This window comes from Anoplopoma fimbria, chromosome 14 (assembly GCF_027596085.1).
Source record: "Anoplopoma fimbria isolate UVic2021 breed Golden Eagle Sablefish chromosome 14, Afim_UVic_2022, whole genome shotgun sequence".
NCBI classification, from domain to species: Eukaryota; Metazoa; Chordata; class Actinopteri; order Perciformes; family Anoplopomatidae; genus Anoplopoma; species Anoplopoma fimbria.
In genome coordinates, this window is record NC_072462.1 from 11,815,004 (window position 1) to 11,841,457 (window position 26,454).

General features: G+C 39.5%; 1 protein-coding gene across 1 annotated transcript in view; it reads right to left on the reverse strand.

Annotated features, from left to right (window-relative positions):
- Positions 1-1,047: 1,047 nt before the first annotated feature.
- Positions 1,048-26,454, reverse strand: part of itga1 (integrin, alpha 1) — a 42,963-nt gene continuing 17,556 nt past the window's right edge. The window contains exons 3-30 of the mRNA XM_054612095.1: positions 23,225-23,334; positions 20,296-20,384; positions 18,984-19,098; positions 17,691-17,818; positions 16,852-17,000; positions 16,288-16,438; positions 15,983-16,157; positions 15,580-15,653; positions 13,871-14,018; positions 12,913-13,058; positions 12,550-12,693; positions 12,199-12,450; positions 11,796-11,926; positions 11,112-11,281; positions 10,862-11,013; positions 9,073-9,183; positions 7,624-7,700; positions 7,217-7,343; positions 7,047-7,124; positions 6,880-6,956; positions 6,687-6,776; positions 5,766-5,868; positions 5,483-5,599; positions 5,300-5,398; positions 3,946-4,050; positions 3,713-3,808; positions 3,501-3,614; positions 1,048-3,120 (exon numbers count right to left, since the gene is read on the reverse strand). Coding sequence (XP_054468070.1) covers positions 3,064-3,120; positions 3,501-3,614; positions 3,713-3,808; positions 3,946-4,050; positions 5,300-5,398; positions 5,483-5,599; positions 5,766-5,868; positions 6,687-6,776; positions 6,880-6,956; positions 7,047-7,124; positions 7,217-7,343; positions 7,624-7,700; positions 9,073-9,183; positions 10,862-11,013; positions 11,112-11,281; positions 11,796-11,926; positions 12,199-12,450; positions 12,550-12,693; positions 12,913-13,058; positions 13,871-14,018; positions 15,580-15,653; positions 15,983-16,157; positions 16,288-16,438; positions 16,852-17,000; positions 17,691-17,818; positions 18,984-19,098; positions 20,296-20,384; positions 23,225-23,334 — 3,385 coding nt within the window. The 3' untranslated portion in view covers positions 1,048-3,063. The remainder of the gene's footprint in view (positions 3,121-3,500; positions 3,615-3,712; positions 3,809-3,945; positions 4,051-5,299; positions 5,399-5,482; positions 5,600-5,765; positions 5,869-6,686; positions 6,777-6,879; positions 6,957-7,046; positions 7,125-7,216; positions 7,344-7,623; positions 7,701-9,072; positions 9,184-10,861; positions 11,014-11,111; positions 11,282-11,795; positions 11,927-12,198; positions 12,451-12,549; positions 12,694-12,912; positions 13,059-13,870; positions 14,019-15,579; positions 15,654-15,982; positions 16,158-16,287; positions 16,439-16,851; positions 17,001-17,690; positions 17,819-18,983; positions 19,099-20,295; positions 20,385-23,224; positions 23,335-26,454) is intronic.

Sequence of the window (26,454 nt, forward strand, 5' to 3'; positions counted from 1 at the left end):
TATAGACCGGGAAATTATGGAGAAAAAACACCAGAATTTAACAACAATATTAAAGAGGAATGTACTATAGAGAAAAATCGTCCTAAATATTTTATTTGAGGGGAGGTAGTTGGATTTAAAGCAGATAGCAAACACTATACATTTTATTTAATTCATAAAAAAACAATAAAGGAAAAACAAAAAGTATGGGAAGGAAAGGGAAAGTCACCATATGTTCCAGAATTTTACATAACAATAATAAAGAAGAATATACTATATGCCTCTAAGAAGGTAAAGGAACGCCCAATGTGTTCTTTTCTGCTCCAAGGACCCACATTTTTTTTTTATCTCTAATAACTAATCAAATGTCTTATTTTAAAGACTTTTCAAATAGACATGAGAACCCTACATTGTATCTTTTTTCTCTTGATCCTTTCAGCAATGTGTACTTTGAACAGTGAATGTATCTGTTAGAAAGTGTTATTATTATTATTATTATTGTATTATTAATACAGATGGATTCATGCTTAAGTAGCATTTTAATGTTGTAGCTGGTGGAGGTGCACTTTATATATTATAAGTTCTCAGTTGATGTTTTGTATGTAAACCCTTAGTCTTCAAAGTAACTGTAGAGGTCAAGTTAATATAGTTGAGTAAAAGTGCAACATTTCTAAAGTATGGAAATACTGAAGTACAAATAGGCTACTTAAAAATACAAAAAACTGTACATTTTCTAAATGGACTAAAATGATTAATTCAGTATCAATATTGCTGTTAATTAAATGAAAAAAAAATATGTTGATCGACTAATTGATTAATACATTAAACCATTTCAGAAGTAATACTCACCGTTGGCGAATGTATTTCAACAGAGAAATGTATACCAGTTACTCTTTTAATGCAAGGATGATTATCAAGAGTGAGGGATGCGTAGGCAGTAGGGATATAATTGAATGGTCAGAACTAAAAGCTGCAACTTTTACATTTTGATAGAAAAGAGATTACAAATCTTATTTATATAATTGTCTGAACAAAAGCAGAAGAGATGATGATCACTCACTTTTTTCGTAAAAAGTCTTTATTTTTTATTCAGATTCAATTAATTTTTGTGCTGATGAGGACGCATACAGTCTGACAAACCAGTGCATTACAATGAAGACTTCACAGCAGTGTATAAGGCTGGGGTGGAGCTTATAACTCTCCCTTTGTGCTTTACTCCTTCTCAGAAGACAATAGAGGTGTAGGATGTGTGAAAACAATCCCAGACCACCTCAATTGGACAAAGAGAGACCCATGACTCCGCCCTCGTGCATAAGCCTGATGTAGCCAAATAACAGTAACACATTCTGTACATACGATGTATTACATGTGCTTCATGTCAACAGTGGAGAGTGCGAGCTGAGGGGTATTTCATATCAAAAAGCTGTCTCTTCTTCTCCTTTGTCTTTCCTCAGCTATATAGTGTGACAGTGAGGGAGAAAGTCAAGAGAGAGGCAGAGACCCAGTCCCCCCAAAATACAATATCATTTATTTTAACACATTGACAATTAAGCTGTGCAACTTCTGGAAACAAAAACAAGACAGAAAACCTGAAAGAATAACTTTGTAAAGTACGGGGTGACATTGAGCCTTTGTATGCTAATACTTTGTGTAAATGTTGTAGTTTGTCTACAACACTACAATCCAACTGCCAGTGAATCCCATTTACCAAATGGAAACTGCTGGTGACATTTGTTTCTACATTATAAGAAATTCTACCTTCCATTTTGCAAATCAAACAGGTTGAAACCAAAATATGCTACAGTTGTATCTCACCTCAACACAGTCATTCACCAGGCTTTCAACCAAATAAAACCAAAGTAGTGGACTCAAACCCCTTATCTTCAGTACAGAATAATTATATTTTCATTTTCTCATCAAAATATAACAATATTTACAATATTTGCATCAGATTCTAAATTGTGAGATAGGCCAGATATCTTTCTTATAAGTCAAATGTTAATGTATCATCCATGATAGTTGTAGCACCTGAGCAAAACCCTCTTCTCTGACCACTGATCACACAAAAAAAAAAAAAAAAAGATTTCTGGATAACATCTCTTAAATTACGTGAATTATAGCAAACACAATTATTTACATTTATAAGCTTTACATTTTTGGGGGCATCTTCTTATATTTACAGTACAATCAAAGTTTTGGTTTTTGAAGGCGCAGCTTTCTGTTTCTCTCGGTAACCCCGGTGACACTAACTACAAACATTTCACTTCGGAGTTGGGACGAGGGATTTTGGCTTGTTTTTGATTTGGTTAACTAACGTTGAATGTATAAAAAAATAAAAGCATAGAACTGCACTTTTGCTTAAAATAAATCTGGTGTACAGGTCAGTGTCTTTAGCCAACATTTTGATATTAAGGATGTGCCACGTTATATTCTTAAAATTCAGCAAAAAATCAAAACAAAAACTAAATGCTTAAAGGTACAGTGTTTTATAAAGCTATCGGACAGGCTGCTCCAACACATGTAAATGTAAATTCACATATTGTATGGATCTTTAGACATTGTTGCTGTAATGACTTAGGTGGCTTAGCGACTTTGGATCTTAATACAGAAAAACCTGAGTTCTTTTTTTCCTCTAAAGCTGGAGTGCAGCTACTGTAGCTCTTATGTTTTTGTAAAACCGCTGTATGTAATACAGATAAATGCTACTTAGCCAACAGATGCCTGATAAGTGATGGTTCCTCTTCTTGAACTGCTTGACCTGACATGATGTATTCTGTATATCTGCAACAAAGAAGCTGATCTAGAGCAAATAGTGTTCGCAAATACAGTGAGTGCCAAAGACTTTACACAATTAAAAGAAAGTGTCTGTCGGGTTGGGAAGTATTTGCAAACATTATTGGACCCAGGCCTGCACAGGAAGCAGTGAATGGTAAGCAGTCGCAGCACTGAGGTGCCTTTGGGTCTTATGGTGTCTCCTCCGTCTGTCCGACCGTCTGTTTAAAAGGCTGCCTGTCACTTTGTGCGACCTGATGGCTTTGGTAGCGGTCAGCCGCAGAGCTGCTTGCTGCTGGATGTCTGGATATCTCAGTCCATCATTTCCTCCTTTGAGTAGTCCCTGGTTTTTCTCTTGAAGAAGCCCATCTGGAGAATCACAAAACTCAGTTACAAAACAGTAACTCTGTACAGATGTGGAAGGCAGAAGGTTCACTGTCTAGAGTAAAGGAATATTTTGGCATTTTGGGTAATATGCTTATTCCCTTTCTTTTTGAGAGGTACTCTAGATGAGACAATCAATCTCTTAATAATGTTTTGTGCAGGGATATTTGGGTGGAAGCAGTAACAGGAGTCTTAGCATCACCATTAATTCCGCAAATAACCCCCTATTAAACCACAAATTAATTTAATCGAGACAAAAAACGTAAATGTTAAAAATACAACATACAATAATAATAATGGCAATATATTACAAGGTATTAGAAGATCTGAAATACTCTGCAGTCTGACAGTCTGAAATATTTTACCTTCCAGAGAGCGAAGATGACAAGTGCTAAGATCAGCAGTCCTATCAGGATGCTGATGATGATGATCCAAATAGGGATTCCTCCTAAGCTCTCCTTCGAAACCTGGATCTTCACCTAATTGGAAAACACAGATACAGAGGGTAAATGTACACAAATATGCAAACACACATAAACATTCAATGACAAAAAAAAAATCAACATTTATTACTTACACTTCTGGTCCTGTCACTGCTGCTCAGTTCATACAGGTTTGTGTTTTTGATCCCCAGCGTGGCGTTCACCAACATGTACAGACTGGAGAACTCGCCCTGTAAGATAAATCTCCTTTAAACATTTGTCCATCACTCAGATAGCTTTTAGTCACTCTGTCTCCAGGTTCTTCACTTTGACAAACTATCAACAGAGAGAAGACAGAGATAAGCAGCCATGTGTCACGTTAACCTACCTTGATGAACGTGGGTTTCCACACTCTGAATGTAACGTTGACATGACTGACTGTGGCCTCAGGGATGGAGCACTTAAATGATGCACAGTCGAGGTTTTCACAGCTCTGTAGAGCAAATCAAACACATTTAGTAAGACAGGTAAGACAGATGTACACACAGAAGTGTGGTCTTATTGTGATTTGAATGAGCCAAACAATTTAAACCAGGATTCATCTGTGTTATAAAGCCAACTTTATGGTGGTTCATTTTTGTATTTATTTTGTTTTGTTCAAAGTTTTTTTTTACATTACATTACATTACAGTCATTTAGCAGACGCTTTTATCCAAAGCGACTTACAATCAGTAGTATATTACATATCATTCACCCATTCACACACTGATGACAGGCTACCATGCAAGGTGCCACCATCAGACTCTAACTAACACTCATGCAACATCCAGTCCACACCGATGGCAAGCCTTCGGGAGCAACTTGGGGTTAAGTGTCTTGCCCAAGGACACATCGACTGCCGAGGCCGGGTATCGAACCACCGACCCTCTGATTGGAAAACTACCTTACTCTCCACTACGCCACAGCCGCTACTTTTACTACTTTTACTTTTTTTAATCACATCATGTGGGTTCAAGTCCTGAGTAAACAATGTGAACTTTGTATAATAAGTCCTGAATAACATGTTCATGTGTGAGACAACATACGTTTACACACCTTTGAAATTGTAAATAGGACTGCAGCCAGGTAATATATTATATAAGAATAATATATATGATAATTCACATAGTCTATAAACTTAACTATCAACTTTATCAGTTAGATTATGTAACTTTGTTTGTCGTAGTGGTGGAAAACTGTTGAATACATTAAGATTGGCTTTCTCTCTGAAATTTAAAGACAACTAATTGTGAAAATGTTGCTTTTTATGAGACTGCAGCTTTTGGCAAAGGTTGTTTATTAGCTTTAATATGATCAATGTACATTTAAAAGTACCGTGCAGATGAAAAAAATACAGTATGAGCTCATGTATACAATATGAAGCTTACGTCTAAATTTGATCAATTTGACGTTTACTATAAACTGACCCATGTTCACCTTCAGGGAGAACGATGGGTTTTACAATGGCAGATTAACTGTACCACTGGTTGAGCCTGAGGTGAAGCTACGCCTGAAAACTAACTGGACCAGGAACGGGTGAGTGTGAAGGGATTCGTTTTCACTGTAATTTAGGTCAGGCTTACTTAAACATCCTTTATAAAACAGAATTTCCTGAAAATAAAGAAGCCGGGTTTCACTGGTAGTCTGGCTTCACAGGTTAAAAGTCTTTAGAAAATGAACCCATGAAGAGGCTCTTAACTCACCAGCAGGAAGACACTGAGAGTTTCTATCTTTGGATTTGGATTTACAACTTTCGGGTTAATATTGAGGGGGTTGATCCAACGCGCTGCGTTACATTTCACCTGAAGAGAAAGGAGAGGCAGATATGAATATGGGTCCATCTGTTCAGATTCACTTGCATGTCCCTAATGTGTGTGTCCTCATACCTGTGGGCTGGTGGTGACGTGTGTCAGGTACAGTAAGTTGTTCTGCCGAGGAGACAGGTTAGGATACCTCACTGTAAGTTCGAGTGGTGGAGTCACCAGCTCACCTAACTTCGTCACCTGAAGAGAAGTGAGATGGAGAGGCGGAGTCAAAAAGAGAATAGGCCTCCATTTTACTAATATTGAACCCTATCTTGATTACCTATCTTGATTACCAAATAAAACCCAATCTGCATCTAGTTGTGTACATTTACATGAACAAATCACCAGATATGATCTCTGTTACCGTGTAGCTGATGTTGACCTCCTCTCCGATCACCCTGGTGTCATTGAAAACAGTAGAATACTGTTCACCCTCTTTTACTACGACGTGTTCATCCACAGGACGCCTAGAAAAAACAATTTAAAAGTAAATATACAGTATATATATTTTTTTTCTTCTCAATAACGGTTTCAGATACAGACAGATGTTTATACATTTAATATAATGCCATTAAACTAAAAGTCTTGATAAAATTTACAATTATAAATAAAACAATAATAATTAATAATCTTATAAACCATCAAAGTCTGTTTATATTAAACCTGCGTCAAGGGATTTTTTGAAAACTTGGGGCAGCACAACAAGTAAAAAAACACAAAACTGACATCATTTCAGCATAAAAAGTTGGTATTTTGAACAATTGAGCAAACAGCTGCTTATTTACACATCCAGCCGATACAGAGCATCATTAACATATATTTGGAGTCATGTTTGTGTCCATTTCCATATTTACTCTCTTTTAACTCTGATTTTGGTCTCCACCAACTCCTTAGGAAAGTATCTGGCTCTTTAGCTGCTTAAAGCTCCGCTATCTTCACCAGCCAGTCTCTAAATGTGTCTATCTGCTGTTTGGTGTTGGGTAAGTAGTGTACAATGGGTTTTTGAGAGTTTTTTTTCAATTAAAAAAGCTGCCTGATGTGGCTGTAAAATAACATTGATGAGGGCGGTGACAAGACGTATTGTGATCCATTGTTAATATATCATTCTATAGTGGTACCTAAATGTCTTTATTTTTGACATTTTGATTTGTCAAACACAGGTTTATAATGCATGTCGTTAACATGAATAGAACAAGTCAAAATGTCCAGAGACCATTATTGCATCCACATTCACAACGTGGCAGATGAGCAGTATACATGATCAATAAGGATTGCAGCTACTCACACTGTGAATATCAGTCCAGCCTTATACTTCACAGGAATGGAGATTTGCACCGAGTTGTCATGCAGGGTCGAAGCCAGCTCTTCACTGTCACTGGGGAAAAATAAAAATAAAACTGTACAATTACACAAACTTGTTTTTTTTAAGGCAAACAGCTTCAAACTAGAAATGATTTGAAAAAAAGCTGATTGTCTACCTTGTAGCTGTCACGTTGATCTGAATCACTTCCTGGATATGTTCGGGATTCAGCTCAAATGTCACACTGAAACTTTCCTGTGGATCACATCACGAAGATAAACAAACAAAATATATAGTGCACAGGTAGTATGTAGTCTGATGAATGTAACTTATGCTGAACCTAACCTCCACATTTCTTCCCAAAAAGGGGTATCCAACACCACACTCCGCTTTTGTGTGATCCGGATCGCATCTCTTCTCCGGCTGATGATACAAAACAAAACTAAAAATCATCACACACATTTCAATCCATACACACTTAAATGAATCAGACAGAGGAGTGTTAGAAATCTCACCTCTGCTTTAACATAGTTGATGTTTGGTGTGAAGCTGAGGATAACTTTAGTGTTGTACGCATTGTCTTTACTGTTTCTGATGTTGATGTTCACTTCAATCTTGTCATTTTTGTCTTTGATGAGTATTCTGGAAAAGGAAAAATGAAAACTGTCAGCATGCTTGTTTGTGATGCACAAGTCTCCCCACAAGGGTGCAGTCATGCACTGGAAGGATTTGCTGCTAATAAGGTCTATTTACTATGGTAACTGTGTTATTAGACACTATAACTTTGAGAGAGTACATGATATGACTTCAGTATTCAACAGTTACATAACAACAAAAGGAAAACTTACAATGACCAATATTTCATAAATGTATATATGCTAGTATTGTTTTAAGTATTTCTTTCAATGCTAATTCCACTTACGTTTTGACATCAGCCTCTGCTTTGAGAGAGAGGTCAGCGATGCACTTCTCCTCGCTTCCACAGTCAACGAGGGGAATCTACAAGATAGAGACGTACATTCAAAAATGCATTTTCTTATTGTTACTTTAATTGGATGTCTGAGCTTCAATGTACAGAAGGATGTATGTGCAGAGTTTTACACTATAGAAGTGTGTGAAGAATCCTGCATAACAAAATGTAAAACTGGAAGTTATCAACTGTTTTAGAAAGGTGTTGAATCAACTGTATGGTTTGCGGTGCTGTTGAACTGTATTGCGTTAAACTGAAAGGCGTTACTATTATTTGTCCAAACAATTTATATCAATGAGAGTAGGGTAAATTCCCGTTCAGTTTAATTTAAGTTCTACAATTGTGATCCCCGTAAATGTGACGTACTTCATATGAAATGATAATAAAACATTTTGACTGAAATAGAGTTTATATTTTCCAAAGAGATAGGCAGAAATGTTATTTTAAGATTTTCTTTTAACCTGTTAATTGAGCTTTTTTGTTGAAAAACAACACACACACACAAGTAATGTTCAAAGCCGAGACTTTCATATGCATTCAATCAATTTTGGAAGAGATTCTTGAAATACTTAGCTATTCTCCTGTGTCTTTGTTTGCGCCACTGACTAAAAGTGATGACCTTCATTTCCTTTCCCCGTTTCCCCTAAGTCTTTGAGGGTCACAGTCAAATTTGTTCCCATTCTCAATGCTCTCCCAGTGGACTGTTAAGATCCACAGTGTCCACTCTCCCAAGAAAGGACGAGAGAATATCATATGCAGCACAATGTCAAAAGAAAAAACTTCCGTTTGATGACTTCCCCTTTCTGTGTGTGTGTGTGTGTGTCCCTTCTCTTCCTTTGAATAACAATAACAGGAGAGGTCCTAATAACACTTCCTTGCTTGTGTGAGTGCAGTGTGCATTGCTGCTATGACAGTATCGGACACTGAGGATGTTTCAAGGGGGGGGCTGGTGTTGCTGCAACTGTGTGTTTCACACTCACAGGTTTTAATTTCGTTCTTTGTTATGTGTTGAAGCTGAATTCTTTCTTTATCTGGACGCGTCACTCATGGCAATACTTATCTGAAGACCCTCTTGTTAGAGCAACTAATGCGTGTGGGAGTGTGGGAAAACTGTCCCGACTTTTGGTGTTGAAACACTAATGCAGTTTTCAGGAAACACCGAAGGATGGCAGTCAGCTGTTGCAGATGCTAATGTGGTGTAACAGCAGCAAGTTTGGAGCCAAACAAGAACACCCCCACTTCACATTCTCAGATTATAAAGACAGACAGATGGAGGATGTTTAAGACGAGGTTCTAATCCCTCCTGTCTGTGACTCAAAATGTTCTGCTTACTGTTATTTGGCAGCTCATACTTAAAGTGCTGAGAGAGACTCTTACAAGTGGTATGAAATACTGTCTTACTGTCTTATTGATGGATCTGGGAAGGTTTTCATCCAGGACGGGGCCTTGGTCTTCATCAGCAAGTCCAAACTCCAAAGACACCATGAGAGGGTCTCGGAAGTCCAGTCGGGACTGTAAAAGGGGATAAGCGGAGCAGGACAGAGGAGGGTTAGAGGAGGATGTGAGGAGGGACGGGAATAAAAGTGTACACATAAGTGTTTTTGGCTGATTAAACCCCTATTTTAAACTTTGTGGGTGTATTTAGTCAATGCCTGATCGACTGCTCTCTGCCTCTCTTGTTTGTCCTGAGTCATATTATTCAGAATGTAAAAAATTTACTTATTCTTGTCTGAGTTATAATCCCAGATTATGTATTTCAGACAGTGATGATGGTGGTGCTAGATGATAAGTTATTACAATTCATCCTGAGGGGGGGACATATAGGTCTACAACAAAACCCATCCAATGGTTGTTTCACTCAAAACCACAAATGTTAAACTCCTGGTGGCACTAGAGGCAAAGTCAGAGGATCACCAAAGTCAGTGTGCTTCATCCTCTGGGCACCATGAATGTCTGCACAAACATTCACGGCTATCCCTTACATAGTTGCTGAAATATTTCATTCTGGACCAAAACGGTGGACCAATGTACCGACATGGTCATAGAGGTCTGATCGACCAGAATAACTAGAACAACCTGTATGAAGGTGCCTGGCCTTGAAATAATTGAAACAAGAAGACAACATGTGAAGGAACGGCTTCACATTGCAGTATGGCATGTATTCTATAAGCAGGGTAACGTATATATGAGTCTTTCTTGACCCTGTGCCAAATTTTGATTAAACCTGAAAATTATAACATAAGGAACACATTCTGCATCTTTAGTCAGGCACATTGCTAACTTGGACCTAGATAATGTAACAGAAAGGAGGCATTAAGCACACACTGAGTACTAAGCACATTTTTTTGGACATGGATTCTTTAAAGATACATCGGCTTCAGTTTGTCCAGTTGTTTAGATCTGTTCAGAATCAGGTCTGGTCCATCTTGGACTCTGATAGTCGCCGTACAATTCTCTCGACCCTTAAGAACCTCTCTGCGCTGGACTACATGGGAAGTTTCTGCTCACTCTGGCACACTAGAACAGAGCAGGTATTCATGCACAGCGACAACAGCTGTCTCCACTGATTAGTTCCTCTTTCTCTCGCCTAGATACAGCTAATCAGAGAAATCCATAGCTGCAGTGAACGTCTGGAATGAGACACTTTTCTACGCATGGCTTTAAATGTCACATTTTTACAGTAGGTGGTGCAGCCGTAACGTACAAAAGGTTTCAACTTTGATGCAACAATCTGTGATGTGTTTGTTAGGCCTCTTGTAGAACTCTCCCATGACCTGGATCGTCACTTTGTCACATTTTTTATTTCTCCTTTTCCTCTGTCTCCCTCTCCCGCCATCCCTTCAACTCTCCGAGTGGCTACAGATAATTTATAACTCGGAGCAGCAAAGGGCTGTACTCGGCATGCTTTGATCAGGACGAGTCTGTTTTGTGTTACAACCAAGGTCTTCCTTCTCTGCATAAGACTTTTCACAGCTTTGTCATGTCTCCTTTCTGGCTCAAAACCCAATTTAGATATCCAACAAGCTTAGAATTTCATGAATGAATGTCACAGAACTTGTGCTTCATCCAGTTGATCTAAGTACTCTGTCTTGTGGTTATGGGGTTAAAAATATAGTCTAGGGGTTGATTTCGTACAGGTAAGAAAACATAACTAACCACATGTGTACATCATAAAGATCAGAGTACTTGCCGACATCATGAAGGTTTCATCCACACATTTTCTCTCTTTCTCCTTGATGGCCAACCTCTTGGTAATCCTGCGATCACTTTTATCGTCTGGGTCGGTAAATGAAGCCCTGGCTTTCGCACGCAGAGCATCCAGAGTCAGAGTGTAGAGGATGTCTGCAGGACATCGCAGAAAATAAAACACGTAGTAATAAAACACAAGAACTTTGACAATGAGGCATATAGATGAATGAATAGGATGTAAAATGGCTCACCAGCATCAGTGTTTGCGTCCTGCTTGTCAGATTTGATACTGTAGACAAAACACACCGTGGTTGTCACACACACAGATTGGCCTGCACCACACTGATACTGAGTCTGCTGCAGGTTGATTTTAGCAGGGTCAAAAGTCATGTTGGCACGAAGCTCTGCGACATCTCTGGACCTGGTGAAATGAAACAGACATGCCAACTTCAAGGAAACAAGAAACGGATGCACCTTGAGAGTACAATTTGGCCTCAACTCTCTCGATTCAGCCGTTGAGCTTTCTACAACACAGCCGACAGTCCAGGAAGAACAGCCGCCTGCTGCCAAATCCTATTCAAACTCAAAAGCTCTTGGGAGATGGAGTTTTCACACAGCTTAGCTGAGCCTCTGCCAGTAGAAACTGTGGGAGAAGGTCTGCTTGGGAAGTTAAATCATGGTGTGGGCTGATGTTTTAAAACTTTGCGGTTAGTCCAACAGCCAGGGGTTGTAACAGAGAGATCATTAGGAAGTTGTTGGTCTCAAGCCCACAAGCCCAGTAGGACACGAGCAGCTGTCTAAACCCAGAAGACAATTCAAAAACGAACATGTAAGATGAAGTCTCCGGGATACGTGCACTGCTGCTGCTAATGATTCAGGTGGAATGTGTAGATTTAGGAGTGACTGTTTATGTGTGAGGATGGGCCATGACTCACCAGAATAGTGAAGCCCCTCCCAGACCTCCTATGGTAACATCAGTGATTCCATCTCCATTAAGATCCATGACTCCATGTATGGACTGACCAAAGAATTTCATCTTTTTACCATCCCCACCTGCAGGGATGTGCTGCAGGGAAAAACACAGAACTAGTTAGAGCACATTAAAGGGAAACCTGGCTTATTTCCCGATAATTATTGTGGCTCTATTGGTCATGCTAACTTTTGCACTTGCCAACTCTGTGGTAAAGCAATGCAAAGTTAGCACGACCTATAGAGCCAAAATGGCCACATTTATGGGACATATAGCTGGGTTGAAATATAACAGCAGTTCCCTTTCAACTTAATAAATAATTAAAGGTCTTTTGGTATCAACAGTTCAGGCACTGTCACTGTTCTCACCTGTACAAATTTCTCTTTCAGTGACGTCTTATCTCCATGATAGATGTAGACGGCCCCTCGGTGGTCGTTCTCAAAAGGTGCACCGATGGCCACGTCGTTGAACCCGTCAAGGTTGAGGTCGGATACTGCGGCAATGGCCGTACCAAAGCGAGCGCCGCACGGTTCATTCTTATTGGTGCAGCTGTCGGAGTGGACACTACAGCAGGACTGATTGACAGGCTTCAAAATGAACTCGTGCTCAAACTGGCCGCCCTAGAAATAGAGCAAAGACAGAAAGAACCATCACAATCTGACACAAGCTCTTCCAGTCAAAGACATACACAAATGATCTATTTAATTAATCTTCTATACCTGGTTGAGTTTGTAGACGTAGACTTGTCCCTGCTCGTCTCTTTCCGTGCCCATATACATTGGAGCTCCGACCAAGAGGAGATCCGTGAAGGAATCTCCATCCACGTCGACAGTCTGCAGGACGCTGCCAAAGTAGGAACCAATCTGCAAAGCAAAACAACATTGGACGGTGATAATTCAGAAAACAGACGTTTCTGTGTTTTGCACCTCAGGGTCACCTCTGAGCCTCTCTGTGCTGCTGTAAAATGTTTATTCTTCCTTGGGGATTAATACAGTATCTGATTGAATAAAGATCCCTTCTCTGCAAAAAAAATACATTTCGGGACGAAGGCTTCCCAAGGCAACAAACAGAAATAGACTCACCTGTTGTCCTTTCAGTATCTGTGAGACCACGATGTTGTTCTTCTCATCCAGACGATAGATAACAACGCGGCCTGTGTGGTTGTACCGCGGTGCACCTGTGATGTACAGCACTCCATCAGGGGTGGATGCTGACTGAACATCATAGCCTGCAGAAACATGTGCATACACAAGGACACGCTGTATTAAATTCAGTGCATTCTTTACATAAACATGCATCATCAGGAATTTGTCAAACAGCACTTAACAACATCATGAGGAAAAACAACTATGGCTCTCTTTGAAGGCTATTTTTAAATGCTTCTCCAGCCAGCTGTTTAGATCTCACTGTGAGGAGGAAACTATAACACACTACTGGAAACTGGCAGGAACACACGCACAAACACACGCACTCACAGAAAGGGAAACACACAGGGCTACGTATGCAAAGTCTGCAGTCAGACCATTAGGTATGAGCGTGTGCCAACAGCTGAGTTTACAGTACGCGAGCCTGGACCCATCAGTGCTGCTTCTAATGACATGTTGATTAAATAACTTGATATTAAGATGCTGTGGTTGCTCTACGAGCCATAAAAGGCAGCAGGACGAGATGAGCAGGAGAGAAAAGCATGCAATTATTATTTATGTGACAAAGCAATGAACAGCATCTGCTGTCAGTTAGACAAATTACATATTTTACTCCTCCATGTAACAGAAACTCTATTATTCTACAGCTGTAAAAATTCACCTATCTCCAGAAAGATCTAGTTTATCTCTCTCTTTGTCACACAGATAGAGTTGTTCATGCGCGTTTAATAAATGTATTCTCTGTATATTATTCAGCTTATTAACAGGTGTATGTTTTTGTATTTACACAGGCAGAAGAATAAGGAATTCACATATATGCAGCTACACACCATTTTTTTGGAATTTTCATTTAAAAAATGTCTTAGGGCCTTTGAGACAACACAAGGGAACTCACCCAGGTACCCAGCAAGTCCTTCGTACCCGGCCTCAGTCTCTGGGTCGTAGAACTGGGTCTTCCCTGGAATGATTGTTCCTCCAGCAGTATGCATTATCACTGTCCCGTTCCAGTCAAACGCTCCCACTGCTCCCAGTAACAGGCCTTCCTACAAGAGACAACAGAGCTGATATCAGAAGCAGTCGGATATGAGATCAAAACAATTAAAACGATTTCTGTTGGTGATTGGAATTTTGTCATCTTAACTGTGGTCCAAAAAACAGTGGTGGAAGAAGCACTAGAATCCATTACATTAACACAATGCAAAAATACTAAATCACAACTAAAACAAACTTCTGTACGCCTACAAAAGTAGAGGTGAAGAAATGTTCAAATCAAAATATACTAAAAGTTAAAGAGCTCATTATGCAGAAACACCACTGGAGAGTTATTACTGATGCATTAACATGTAAGAACTAAGCATTATTTATTGTTGTAGCTGGTTGAAGTCGAGATCATTTTACATATTTGTGCATTTGGGTGGATTAATCTATAAAAAATATATTTTATTTGTAATTAAACAAAGATTTGCTTACACAGTTTGAGTAACTAGAAACTAAAGTTGTCAAGTAAAGAAATGAAGTACTCCAAATGTAGTCCAGATGAGTTAAAAAATAGATTAACATGAAAATGTAAAGTAAAATTGTACAGTACAGTTGAGTAAAAGTACTTTGTTACTTCCCACCACTATCCAAATAGACAAAATATTATTACTAGTGTGGAAACATTTATTTACTTAATTAATCAACAGAATGTATATATTGTTATTAATTGAAAATGTACACACTTTCAGTGGTTCCAGCTTGTCAAATGTTTCTGCTTTACTCTGTTATATCATTTTAAAATAAACAGGTAGAAATCAATCAGTTTCCTTGACATACACTTTTGAAGCTGCAGGATACAGAGTTATCTAATAGGAAGGGGAATGGTCACACAGGAAATTACATGAATCATTCGTCACAATAAACTTCATGAAGAGACTACTGAGCCTTAAAGCGAGGGCTCGTGTGTTTAACAATGACTCAGTCTGGTTGTGTCTGGTAGAATGACACACTGCAGCCAAAGAGACAGTGTACACAGTGATGAAGAGGTGATAAACGTGAGTCAGGAGCAGGTAGAGAGGCGTAAGAAGCTAGTTTATTTTTAGATAGATGTAGGAAATACCTAATGAATGAACTCCAAAGGCATGTGAAGGGGCCAGGAGCAAACAAACATCTGATTCAACCTCCCCCCGCTGTCTCTCACGCTGAAAACGCCTCGTGCTTGCCTTTCAGTCTGTTGCTAAGTGTCTCGCACATGTTCTCATGCAATCAGTCCAAACACTATCAGCCTGTCTGCCGCAGTGTGAGGACAGAGAGAGCCTGTGTCTGGAAACTAAACTACTGACCGAGTGAATTACCGAAGGGTCGCAGAGATAACACTGTGGCTTAATGTCTGGACGAGTTCATTAGCTGAGGAAACATCCATGCAGACACATTCACTTGCATGCAAGCACATGAAATAAACAGTTCTTTTAAAAACTAAACGCCTACAGACTTCTGAACTTGGCGGTGAAATGATGAACTTGTCTGTCATTGGGTCCGGTTCAGTCATTCTGCACTAAGTCACTGTTTTTTACTTATATGGTATTTGTATATTCATCTGACATAAATAATTGGATTTAGACTTACTTTGGAAGTATGTGCACTGAACCCAGCTTGGGACATCTCCATCTCAAAGGAGGAGGTGGAATTGCCGGTTGTAGCTGAGGATGGAAAAGCTCATTTTAACCTTTATATATTCAAATCTAACAGCACATAATACAATGTTGTGAGTATATTCTGGTCACATTACTGATTTATTGTTTGGATTGAAAGAGTTTTTGTCTAGAAAATATAAATTGTGTCCTCTTAAAAGGAATAGTGTGACATTTTGGACAATGTTGTTTGTAACCCTTTCTGGCAGAGCATCCTAAAAAAACACAACAGCATCATTTAAAAAAAAAAAAAACCCCACATTGAATGTAGAAGCAGGCTAGCTGTTTCACTCGTTTACACTGTTTGTGCTATGTGTGTTTGCAGGGACAACATTTACCTTCCAAAGCAAAAATCTTGCTTCCCAAAGCATCAACAATGGTCAGCAACGCCACCTCATCGGACACGTTGAAGAAGTGGTCTTGCAACGGCAGACTGGAGATAGACGCAATCTCCTTAATAAACTTCTGCACGTCTTCTGGACTTTTGTTCTGACGATTGTAGTCTCCTAAAACCTGGAAACAATAATAAACAATCTTAATAACATCAGGGATTAAAATGTAGGACTGAGTGACTAACTTACTGATTTAAATGATTGCTGTGAAAACAATTTGTGAAAACAACACAAAGGTAGTTTGTACCCACAGCAATGCCAAACCTCTCGATGTCATCATCGTCACAGTCTCCGATGACCTTGTCCAGATTAACGAAGTCATGTGACTCTCCGTCAGTCACAATCACCATGACCTTCTTCGCCCCAGGTCGCGCACCACGCTCCGGCATGAAGGCCTCTTTCCTGATTGGTGCAAAATTTCCAGTCAAAGTTCAGTCAAAAGAACAAAACATCTGCTGAGTGTCTGCTGAAACAGGACCTTAAACAAAGCCTTCTGGCTATTTCCCTTTCATGAGACTGCTGGGGGGGTTTCAATGCATTTTTCTTCCTTGTCAAAAACTGGCACTTACATTACCCACGATGCAACTTGACCACCGTCAGTTCAGTCAGAGACTCGGGTGTGTTATGCTGGTAGCTGCTAATGTTTCCTTGAGCTGCTATCCTTAAGGACAGATGAGCAGCGGTCTGAAAACCTCACTTTTTTTTAATTCTTCTTCTTCACCTACAGATTTTAAATTTTAATTTTGATCGAGAACCGTTGCCCTGCGTTGCCAGGCTTTGCCCCAAATGAGGAGGGAGGGGTTAGTATTAAATACCTTGCAGTATCAATGCCCAGGAAGGTCATGGTCTTGTAGCCGGTCTGCTGAGGAATTTTATTAACGAAATCCAGCAGGTTCTGAGTGTTGTCGAACTGGCTCAGGTTGACGCGGTGAGTCACATTCTCACCATAGGACACTATCCCCACCTGGAAAACAAACAGACACATGTTCTTATAAATGTTATCCTACATTCAAATTTATTTTTCCTTTTCTCTCCTTCTATGTTCTCCCCTCCTCTCCCTCCCCACCCAGACTGCCTGCTGAGGATGTGGTCGGATCTGGTAGGGTTGATATGACACAATGTTCTTTATAAAGAAGGCAGAGGACTGCAGCAGCAATGGAAGATGTGACTTACAACCACTGGGCTCCGCAGTGAGAAGACTTTCCAGTGTTTCCCTCTGGAAAACTCCACAAGCTCCAGGCCAGATCAATGTAACCATAATAAAAACCAACCACCCAATCGAGGAGCGATCCAAGACAGAACACACTCAAGGTATAACTTACTAAGGCAAAGGCTAAAATGACTTTCAATACTAAAAAGGCTTCAGTTCATAAAGTCTGCTTTATGAAGGACACATTACAGTTATGCTCACTGTTGGCAACGTGTGGAAAATTCCATAGTGGTGGGCAATTATGTCATCAAACATAATATAATATGAAAAATTGAGTTGGCAGCAAACAGTTTATTCCTTCGTTCATCCTTTTTTCTATGTCTAATTTTATATAACCCATTTATCCATTACCCATTTATGTTTGAGACAAAAAGAGTAACTTCCAGCAGGAAACATCATTATTCTTTTCAAAATCCTCAAAGAGAATTTATTTGTGCAACTGACCTGTGAGAGTTGAGGTCCGATTGTAATGTTCTTGATGAAACGCCGAAGAAATTGGATGATACTCTCCCAGGGCCAGATGCTGTTAGATCCATCCAGAACGATCACAATGTCCAGCTCCTTCGCACACTCTGAGACAAAGTAGAAACTATTGTTAATTATTACGTTTGTTTTTGGATTTCTCTGCATGCAGTTACAGGAAATTGGTTTTATTTTAAACACATTAAATGTTTTATCTTTAAATTGTTCCAAAGATGGACGTCTGGTTTCACTAAAATTGCTGATTTAACTCCAAAGAAGGAAATAAGATTATGCAACACATCCAGTCCTCTTCCTGTTTACTTGTGCCCACAGCAGACACACAACAGTAGCTGCTAATTTAAAGTGTAATAATGTCAAGCAGCGGTTCCCAACCTGGGGGTCGGGACACCAACAAGGGGTCGCAGGCTAAATCTGAAGGGGTCGCAAGAACAGAATTCATTAAATTACTCGATAATTGTAGGTATTTTAAAAGGAATAGTTCAACCTCTAAAGCTCTCTCATTAACATGTGATACCACTTATGTAGGATGAGGATAATAGTGCAAGGTTAAGAAGTACAAGGCATCATGTCTTTCACATTGTAGAACTTTAATTTCCTTACTAATGATCCCATAGACATGTACTGTAGTAATTGGCCTAAATGAGGCTATGTTCTCCATTCGTTACACATTGACACTCCATGTAGAGACCTGAAAAATTCAGTTAGGTTGCCTCGTTCAAAATAAGTACCCAAAGACTGCGCACAATCTCTCATAGTTCTAAAATTCACTTAAATTCAACACTTATCAAATCAGTTTAAAACATGTTAATACTTCTTTTTGGCACCATATGATCAGTCTGTGTATGTGTTTGTTTCCGTAACATGAAAGGCTGAGAAATACTGAAAGAATCGTAGGAAGAGAATGAAAATGACTGTTGTACTGTTAACTCTCTGGTTCTGTCTTGGTTGTTTCCTTCCTGGGAAACAGAGTGCAGACCCAGTAAACTGTCTCCTAACTTGGGCATACAACACAGCAGAAGGGCTGGGCTGGGCAGGAACCAGAGAGGGATGGGGTCGCAGACAAGTTTACATTAAGAAGAATGCACTAATCTCCCTCTTCGCTTAGAGAGGGTGAGTTTGATGTCAGGGTCTTGGGTGGTACTACTGTGAGGAGTAGATCACAATCTCCTATCCCCGACAGGCAATTTGTGCAGATGCTGTCACGTCCTGTGTAGATGTTCAGTGTCTTTATTTTTTTTTTGACAGGCAGCGTACCTTGCACGGCCGGTGCCACAGAGTTGAGGATCTGGAAGGAGTCGCTGACATTCGCACATACTCCTGAGATGTACTGCTGCTGCCCACACATGTAGCCATACTGAGGACCACAGGCCTGTGGAGACAGGACACACACACACACACACACACACACACACACACAAACAAACTGAGACTGCTTGAAAAAAAATGGGCTGTGACTGGTTAGCTTTCCACCAGTATTAGGTCATGGGTGAGAGAAGGTTCCGGGCTACTGAGGACAGAAACCAAGAGGAAAGAACTACTCAAACTCAGACTATTAAAAAACTACCATAGATCCCTTCAGACTTTACTTCTCCACGGAGAAAAAGAAAAGAGGGAAACAGAGAAACAGGGCCTGCAAGGAAGTAGCGCTTTAAAATGACCAACAAGAACTGGAAAACTGAATTACATCTATTAATCTCTCAGCCTCATCTCCTTAGATTTTCCTCCATGCTCCACAACGATGCTAGCAGCTCTGTGAGACTTTGGCACAGAGTTGTTTCGAGCTAAACGCTCACATCCTGAGCTAATTAGCTAATTCTACTGTGCAAATTTTTGCTAATTAACAATAAACAATAGTTATATCTGAGGCTGCTCGGAATGTCATCAGAAAGAAATTAGATTATGTAACACACCAAGCCTTCAAAATAAAAGCCCTAAACCAAGCACTGAATCCAGGTTGTTATACATCAGTCTGTGACTTTGGATGTGTTCAGAATAGGATTGTCAAATGTATTGGATGAACTCTGATGTGTGTTGAATTAATACATGTAGCCACAGGAAATAGTTATTACTTTAAGCTACATTCTAAGTGTTAAAAGAGGATTAAAGGGTTAGAGCTTCAGTTACACTTGCAGCTTCGAAGGATCTGCCTTCGCATTCCAACATTACATTTGCTTTGACTAAATTAGTTGCATTTATACATATCTACTGACCACTAGTCCATTTTTCTGTCACTTTTTTACACTCTGTTAATCTAATAATCATGCACAAATATAATTTACTGGAGCTCGTAAAACCATAAAATGGAATGGGTGTCGCCACCTCCTACATGCTCATACATACATTTTTGCACACAGTTGATTCACAGTGTTACATTCCCAGGACATGAAGCCTCGCTGAGAAACATGGGAAGGTCAAGTCCACTGTTTCCAGAGAGACCAAAGGTCTAGTGAACATATACTTGCTGCCCAGTTTCTTGCAGAATATAAGTTCAGTCCTCCATTTGAGTTTGGTATGGAAAATGTACTATAAAGCACATTAACTACAAACAGCAACTTCCCCCCCTTACCAGAAATCCTCCGTTGGGATTGGTCACCAGCGTGGTTCCCATGGTCATGTTCTCTTTGACTTCACGTAAGTTGGGAACAGTTGTGTTTTCTAAGGAAAAAAATATGGATGAATAAACAGAGTGAGACAAATAAAGAGCAGCACAGAGGAAGAACAGCTGGACAAATTCCTCTTCTGTATTTTCCCATAGGAAGAGAGCCGCTCACCCTCCTTCCTTACTTCCCTCTACCACGAGAAGATATAATAACCACTGACATGTGGTTAAATATAGCATGTTCCATTAGTTCACCTCACTGTGTAGCTTACGGCAGCTAATAAAGGGAGCAGAGCCACAAACCAACATGTTTTGTTGATAAACACCCCAGTTGCAGAAAAGAAGCAAAAGAGGATTTGAATCATTAAGCAATCACAATATGTGGCTAAAATTAGCATGTTATGACAAAGCTCCAACTTGGGAATGTTCTGTATCTGCTTTTCTTTCCACATACTCTCATAAACGCATTCACATGCCATTTCAATTCTGTATCAAGCTCTTAACCCATCCCCACGAGGGAATTTTGAGATTTAACCATTTCTGATTCTCATTAGCTGCCAGGAATGTGCTCTCCTCTGAACCGATACGAAACAGAGCTGTTAGTAGTTAGTGTGACGTAATGACCTTTAATGACTTAAGTCTGGCCCTATTCTTCATGGCTGTGTGAATACAGATTATTGCTTTCTCTTCATAGCCCTCCCCTATTTCCTGTATTCATCACTGAAATTACTGAAGAGGAGAACACATAATTAAAATATATTTTTATCACTTTAAAACGTTTTATTTAAAGCACAGTAAACAGTCATCTCTCATGCACACACTGTAAACTTTGTGTGAAAATAAACAGTTTTGTAAAGTGGCCTTTCCTTATTTCTTATCAATCTGATAAAATCAGTGTTACGGAATGAGATCCTGCACCTCATGATTCGTCCCTGTGGGACTGAAAGCAGCTTTGTGGATCTGCAGAGGAATAATACAGGCTTTGTCCTCAGTGAACTGTGAACCCCAGATAGCTATCAGAACAAATCAGACTTATTACACAATCCCTCTTGTTCTGCAACGACCTTTTGGAATTCAGAGAAAGATAATGCCATTGTGTCTTCTGCTAAAATATATCACCATTACAAACAGCTATTTACTAGTTGGTGGGTATGCGTTGCCAGTGGTTACTCAAGTGCTGTACTGCTATTTTATACTTCCACTCCACTACAATGGCAAATATTGTGCTTTTTATTCCACTACATTCATTTAATAACTTTAGTTACTAGTTACTAATTCAGATTGGTGATATGGGAAAAAAATCAACAATAAATGATGTGTTAATATAGGTTAAGAAAAGATGAGGCTTTATTGATCCCTGAGGGAAATTCCCAAGTAACCCAGCAGGATATAAATTAATCAAATTATTATTTTGTAAGTAGAATATTAAGAAATATTAAGTTTTACTTTAGCAAGTCTTTTTATATATAGACAGACAAATTATAAATATAACATTTCATGATCATGATCTCCAGTTACATTTACATAACATAGGGCGGCTGTGGCGTAGTGGAGAGCAAGGTAGTTCTCCAATCAGAGGGTCGGTGGTTCGATACCCGGCTTCGGCAGTCGATGTGTCCTTGGGCAAGACACTTAACCCCAAGTTGCTCCCGAAGGCTTGCCATCGGTGTGGACTGGATGTGAATGAATGTTAGTTAGAGTCTGATGGTGGCACCTTGCATGGTAGCCTGTCATCAGTGTGTGAATGGATGAATGATATGTAATATACTACTGACTGTAAGTCGCTTTGGATAAAAGCGTCTGCTAAATGACTGTAATGTAATGTAATGTAATAACATGCATTCACAATCTATAAAATCAGTTTATCGAGTAATTGCTCAACCTAAATGTGCAATTGTGTGCAGCCAACAGTTTATGTTTATTGTTTGTCATTTCGATTTGATTTTCCAAACAGAATGTAAACACACTGCAATGCTGTTTAGCAGATTGTGGATGTTGGGAGTTTCTAGTCAGAATTTCCTCACTCATAATTGTCCTGGCTTAAACAACTTTCAATTTTATTGGTTGAACGGAACCGTGATTAGGAATTACAACATAACAACCGCACAAATTTAAGTTTCATTATGGTTTGGCTTATCTCTCTCCTGTGCTGCAATCATGCAAACCTAACATGGAGGCAGACTTGGGCGTCGTCAGTGGGCATAGACCGAAATGACTATGTGAAAGACAAGCCGTTTCCTAGTCCAAGGTGAAAACTCAGTTTCACTTTCAATCAAAATACAGCACTGTTGCTGTTGTCGTCATGTAATCTACTCCCAGTTGTTTGCTGGGTTGTCTGGCTCCGGTCGCCAGGCTCGATCCATTCCCTGTGGATGTTTTCCAGACTAAACTTGAGTTTGTGAGATTTAGCCTTTCGCCTGCTTAACTCATGGAAGATAAAAACAAATACAGCACTCTCCTCTGGTGAGTGGAGGAGTATTATTTCCAGCCATGACTTTGAATTATGAGCACTGAAAGCCAATAATTTACCAACAGCTGGAGAACTGTAACTCCTGTAACATGATAATTCTGAGGTGTCAACAGCGGTGTTGAAAAGTATTAATTGCTGAGTTTAGATGTAGTTTGCAGATCTACTGTTCACGCTAGCTCTCAGTCTTACGAAGTTGACACACAGCCAAAAGGCTTTGCAGACTGCTGACCGGGATCTAAATTGTGTTTATCTGTTTAATTAAGATATAATTGGAAGGATGAAACATTAAAACCATGTTTATTTACTGTCTTCCTGTTCTGATGGGCCTCACTTCCTCCCCAAGAGGAGTCAATCAGATATGCATAAGACTGCATATCTGATTAGCTCCTACCCCCCCCCACACACACACACACACAGTATTCTTACTTGGCAGATCTAGTTTGACACACGTGTTGTCCCCCCTCCCCACAGGACACTTGTAGACATCTCCTGTCCGTTTGGCTGGCTGGCCTGACAGCGGCGATCCAATCAGAACCCTGAATAAATAAAGAAGAGTTGGGATTGGTTGGTTAGAAATCCTGCCAACAACCACACACCAGCGTCACAGTTTTGCGATTTGTTATAACAAGCACAATTCAAATATTATTGCAGAAATAAACCGTTGGTAGGCTGGAAGCAGTGACTTTAGATTTGCATTATGGCAAATCTAAAGTCACTGTTTCCAGCCTACCAACGGTTTATTTCTGCAATAATATTTGAATTGTGCTTGTTTACAGTTAAACATAAACAGCAGGTTTAGATTGGCTGATAAAACTGTTATAGCTTTTTATAATTGGCTCATGAATCTGTGGCTTTCATATTATTATCCCTGAAACTATGGCAAACTGAAATAGCATTGACATTTACGGTCAAAAAAACCTTATTATCACCTCATTACATACTATTGCATGACATGTTGCAGATGTCTGCAGATCGCTGCAGTGTTATTAAACAAACTTGTATCTGGTCTTTACTGGACATGTATGTTCAGTATGCACAAATGCATGCGTGCATGTGTAACACGTCCATGTTCATGTATGCGTTTCATAACATATCGTGTCAAACCGTCAGTAAACTAAAACAAGTCAGTCATCTGCCCTCCTCTAAACACTCAGTCTTATTAAAATTCCTGAACTCTAATGGGCTCTGGACATCTCAAGCCAGACACAAAGTGAAACAACAACAACACTCTCTGCTCGGTGCACAGTCAGCTGTCTGTGAGAAACACCACAACATTCATCTCATGCAAATTATTTATGACTTATGATTGTTTCTCTGCTGTGTTAGTTTATTGTCTATCCTAATCCAGAAAATCATTATTTCGTATTTAAATCATTGCCAGGACTGTGGTCAGTCTATCACTTTGGTCCAAACAGAAGTACCTCAACAAATATTTGATGGATTGTCATGATCCTGATCAAATTCATGGTACCCAGAGGATGAATCCTAATGACTTTGGTGATCCCTGAACGTTTCATCTGGTGCCACCACCAGGTCAAAATCGAATTGGTTTATGACCAAATACCTAGACTTCTAGACTTTGAAAAGTCTTGAGTTATTTAAGTTCAGTTGCTTCCAATTTCAAAGATTTTAAGGGAATAGTTTCAGATTTTGGGAAATATGATTGATAACATGCTCATATCTGTCTGTTCAGACTGTTTCCATTCACTGTGCGTACTTATACCTATGAAATATAATGCATTATAATTTGTATATAACCAATGTAATTTGGAGCCCGGACCTGCATGGCTACCACTAAGGAAGTCAGGTGACGTAATGTAATATAAAGAGCAACAAAGTCCACGTAACGAGGAGGCCGGGATGGATGGATCGGTCTAGCAAACACAGGACTTTCACCAAGGAGATCGCTGTCTGTGTCTCGTTTGAAACCAACGTCCTTACTTTTGTAAGGAAATCCTGTATTTAGCTAACGTATTTTAGATTTATTTATTTCACGCAACAAACATAGCTTTCATGGCTGGTCATTCGTAGGAAAACCCACAAAAAATGAGAAAGAACTTTTAATAAGATATCATACAATCGTTGGTCTGTTAAATATGAAGGCTAACTGTGTCCACCTGCTTCCAGTCTCTATGCCACGCTAAGCTTACCGTCTACTGACAGTAGCGTCATATTTAACGGAATAATAGATATGAGACTACTATCTATCTTCCCTTCTAACTCTTGCCAAGAAAGCAAATACACAAGTCATTTTTTGAATTTACCCAATTTGGCTGATTTTGTTGTTTTATACTGACATACTGTATTTTTCTAGACTTAACTAGATAAACAAGCAATAATTTGTTTGCTTGTAGAAAGATATTTTTGGCAGCGTAGCTGGTCGACTTAACAACAACATGGCAATTTTCTCACAAGCAGTCTTGTGAGAAACGTTACTGTACTAGAAACTACAGTTGAAGGATGTCTCTCCCTGAACTGTCTCTGCCACATGTAACACATTTTCTCTGTGCAGTTGATCCACCTTTCAACACAGCTGAGGTGCACTGAAGAGCTAAAGGGTGGCGGTCTGGACGAGACATCTGTGTCTAATCAGTTGTGGTAACTTGCGTGTTACATCACCTCATGATTGCCATCCTTTTCCCCCCATAACATTCTCCCACATAGCCAAACGGAGGGCTACATTACATCTCTATTTTTATTGCCCCGTAACCTCATTTCCTTTAAACTTTCTCCATCATTGTTTTGTCTCTTTATTTTCCATCTTTAGTCTATTCTCGTTCACTTCTTAGATCTCTGACGCCTTTGACCACGTTGTTTCTCCTGATTCAACTTCTTCTGACCTCTCTGGGTAACACTTTGCTCTGAACTGGAACAAAACAGTGCTATCTGGAGATGCAACAGAGTTAATGTGTTTTCAGGGAACAGTGTGGAGGTTCAGTCACGGCTGGTTCCACTGATTGGAGGAGAGTGATTTCTTGTAAATGATCTCATATGAGCTTGATAAGATCATTTCTGCAGAAGAGCACCAGCAGCGGTGTTGCAACAGGTTGTATAGAAGCAAACTAGGAAATAAAGACTGGAGTATGAGGGAGAGATGTAGACACAGAGCCAATAACCACACCCTAATGGCTTTTAACAAGGTTTTTTTAAATGTGCTCCCAGACAGTTTAAGTAAGAAGCCATGGATGCTTGGTTTCAGTGTATTTACAGCTTCAGTGTGTGGATACTCTGGTGGGAAGTTTACGGTCAACAGCTAGAGCAGTAAAGGCAAGGAGCCTCATTACAGCAGCAGCTGGTGCGCTCTCCTTCACTTAGTTTTACAGGTTAATAATGTGTTTTTTTTTACTTTGGTAATGTTGAGGATTTTAATTAAATTGAACTTGGCATAATAAAATGTTCTTATGCAGAAACATTGTTGGCCTGGCCTCACCAAAACAACACTAAGGGGATTTTCTGATAAAGAATTATGAGGACCACCAGAGCAGATCCGATACTGCTTGTTAGACAACTTTATCTGCACACTGTGTCCAAGTTTAAATCAAAATGTAATGAGAATTTGAACCGAATTTCCAGAAGCTCTTCAGAAGACAATACAAATGAATGTGCGTTTCTATCCACTACCTTCGTGCAAATTTTAGGAGTTTGTAGCATCGAGA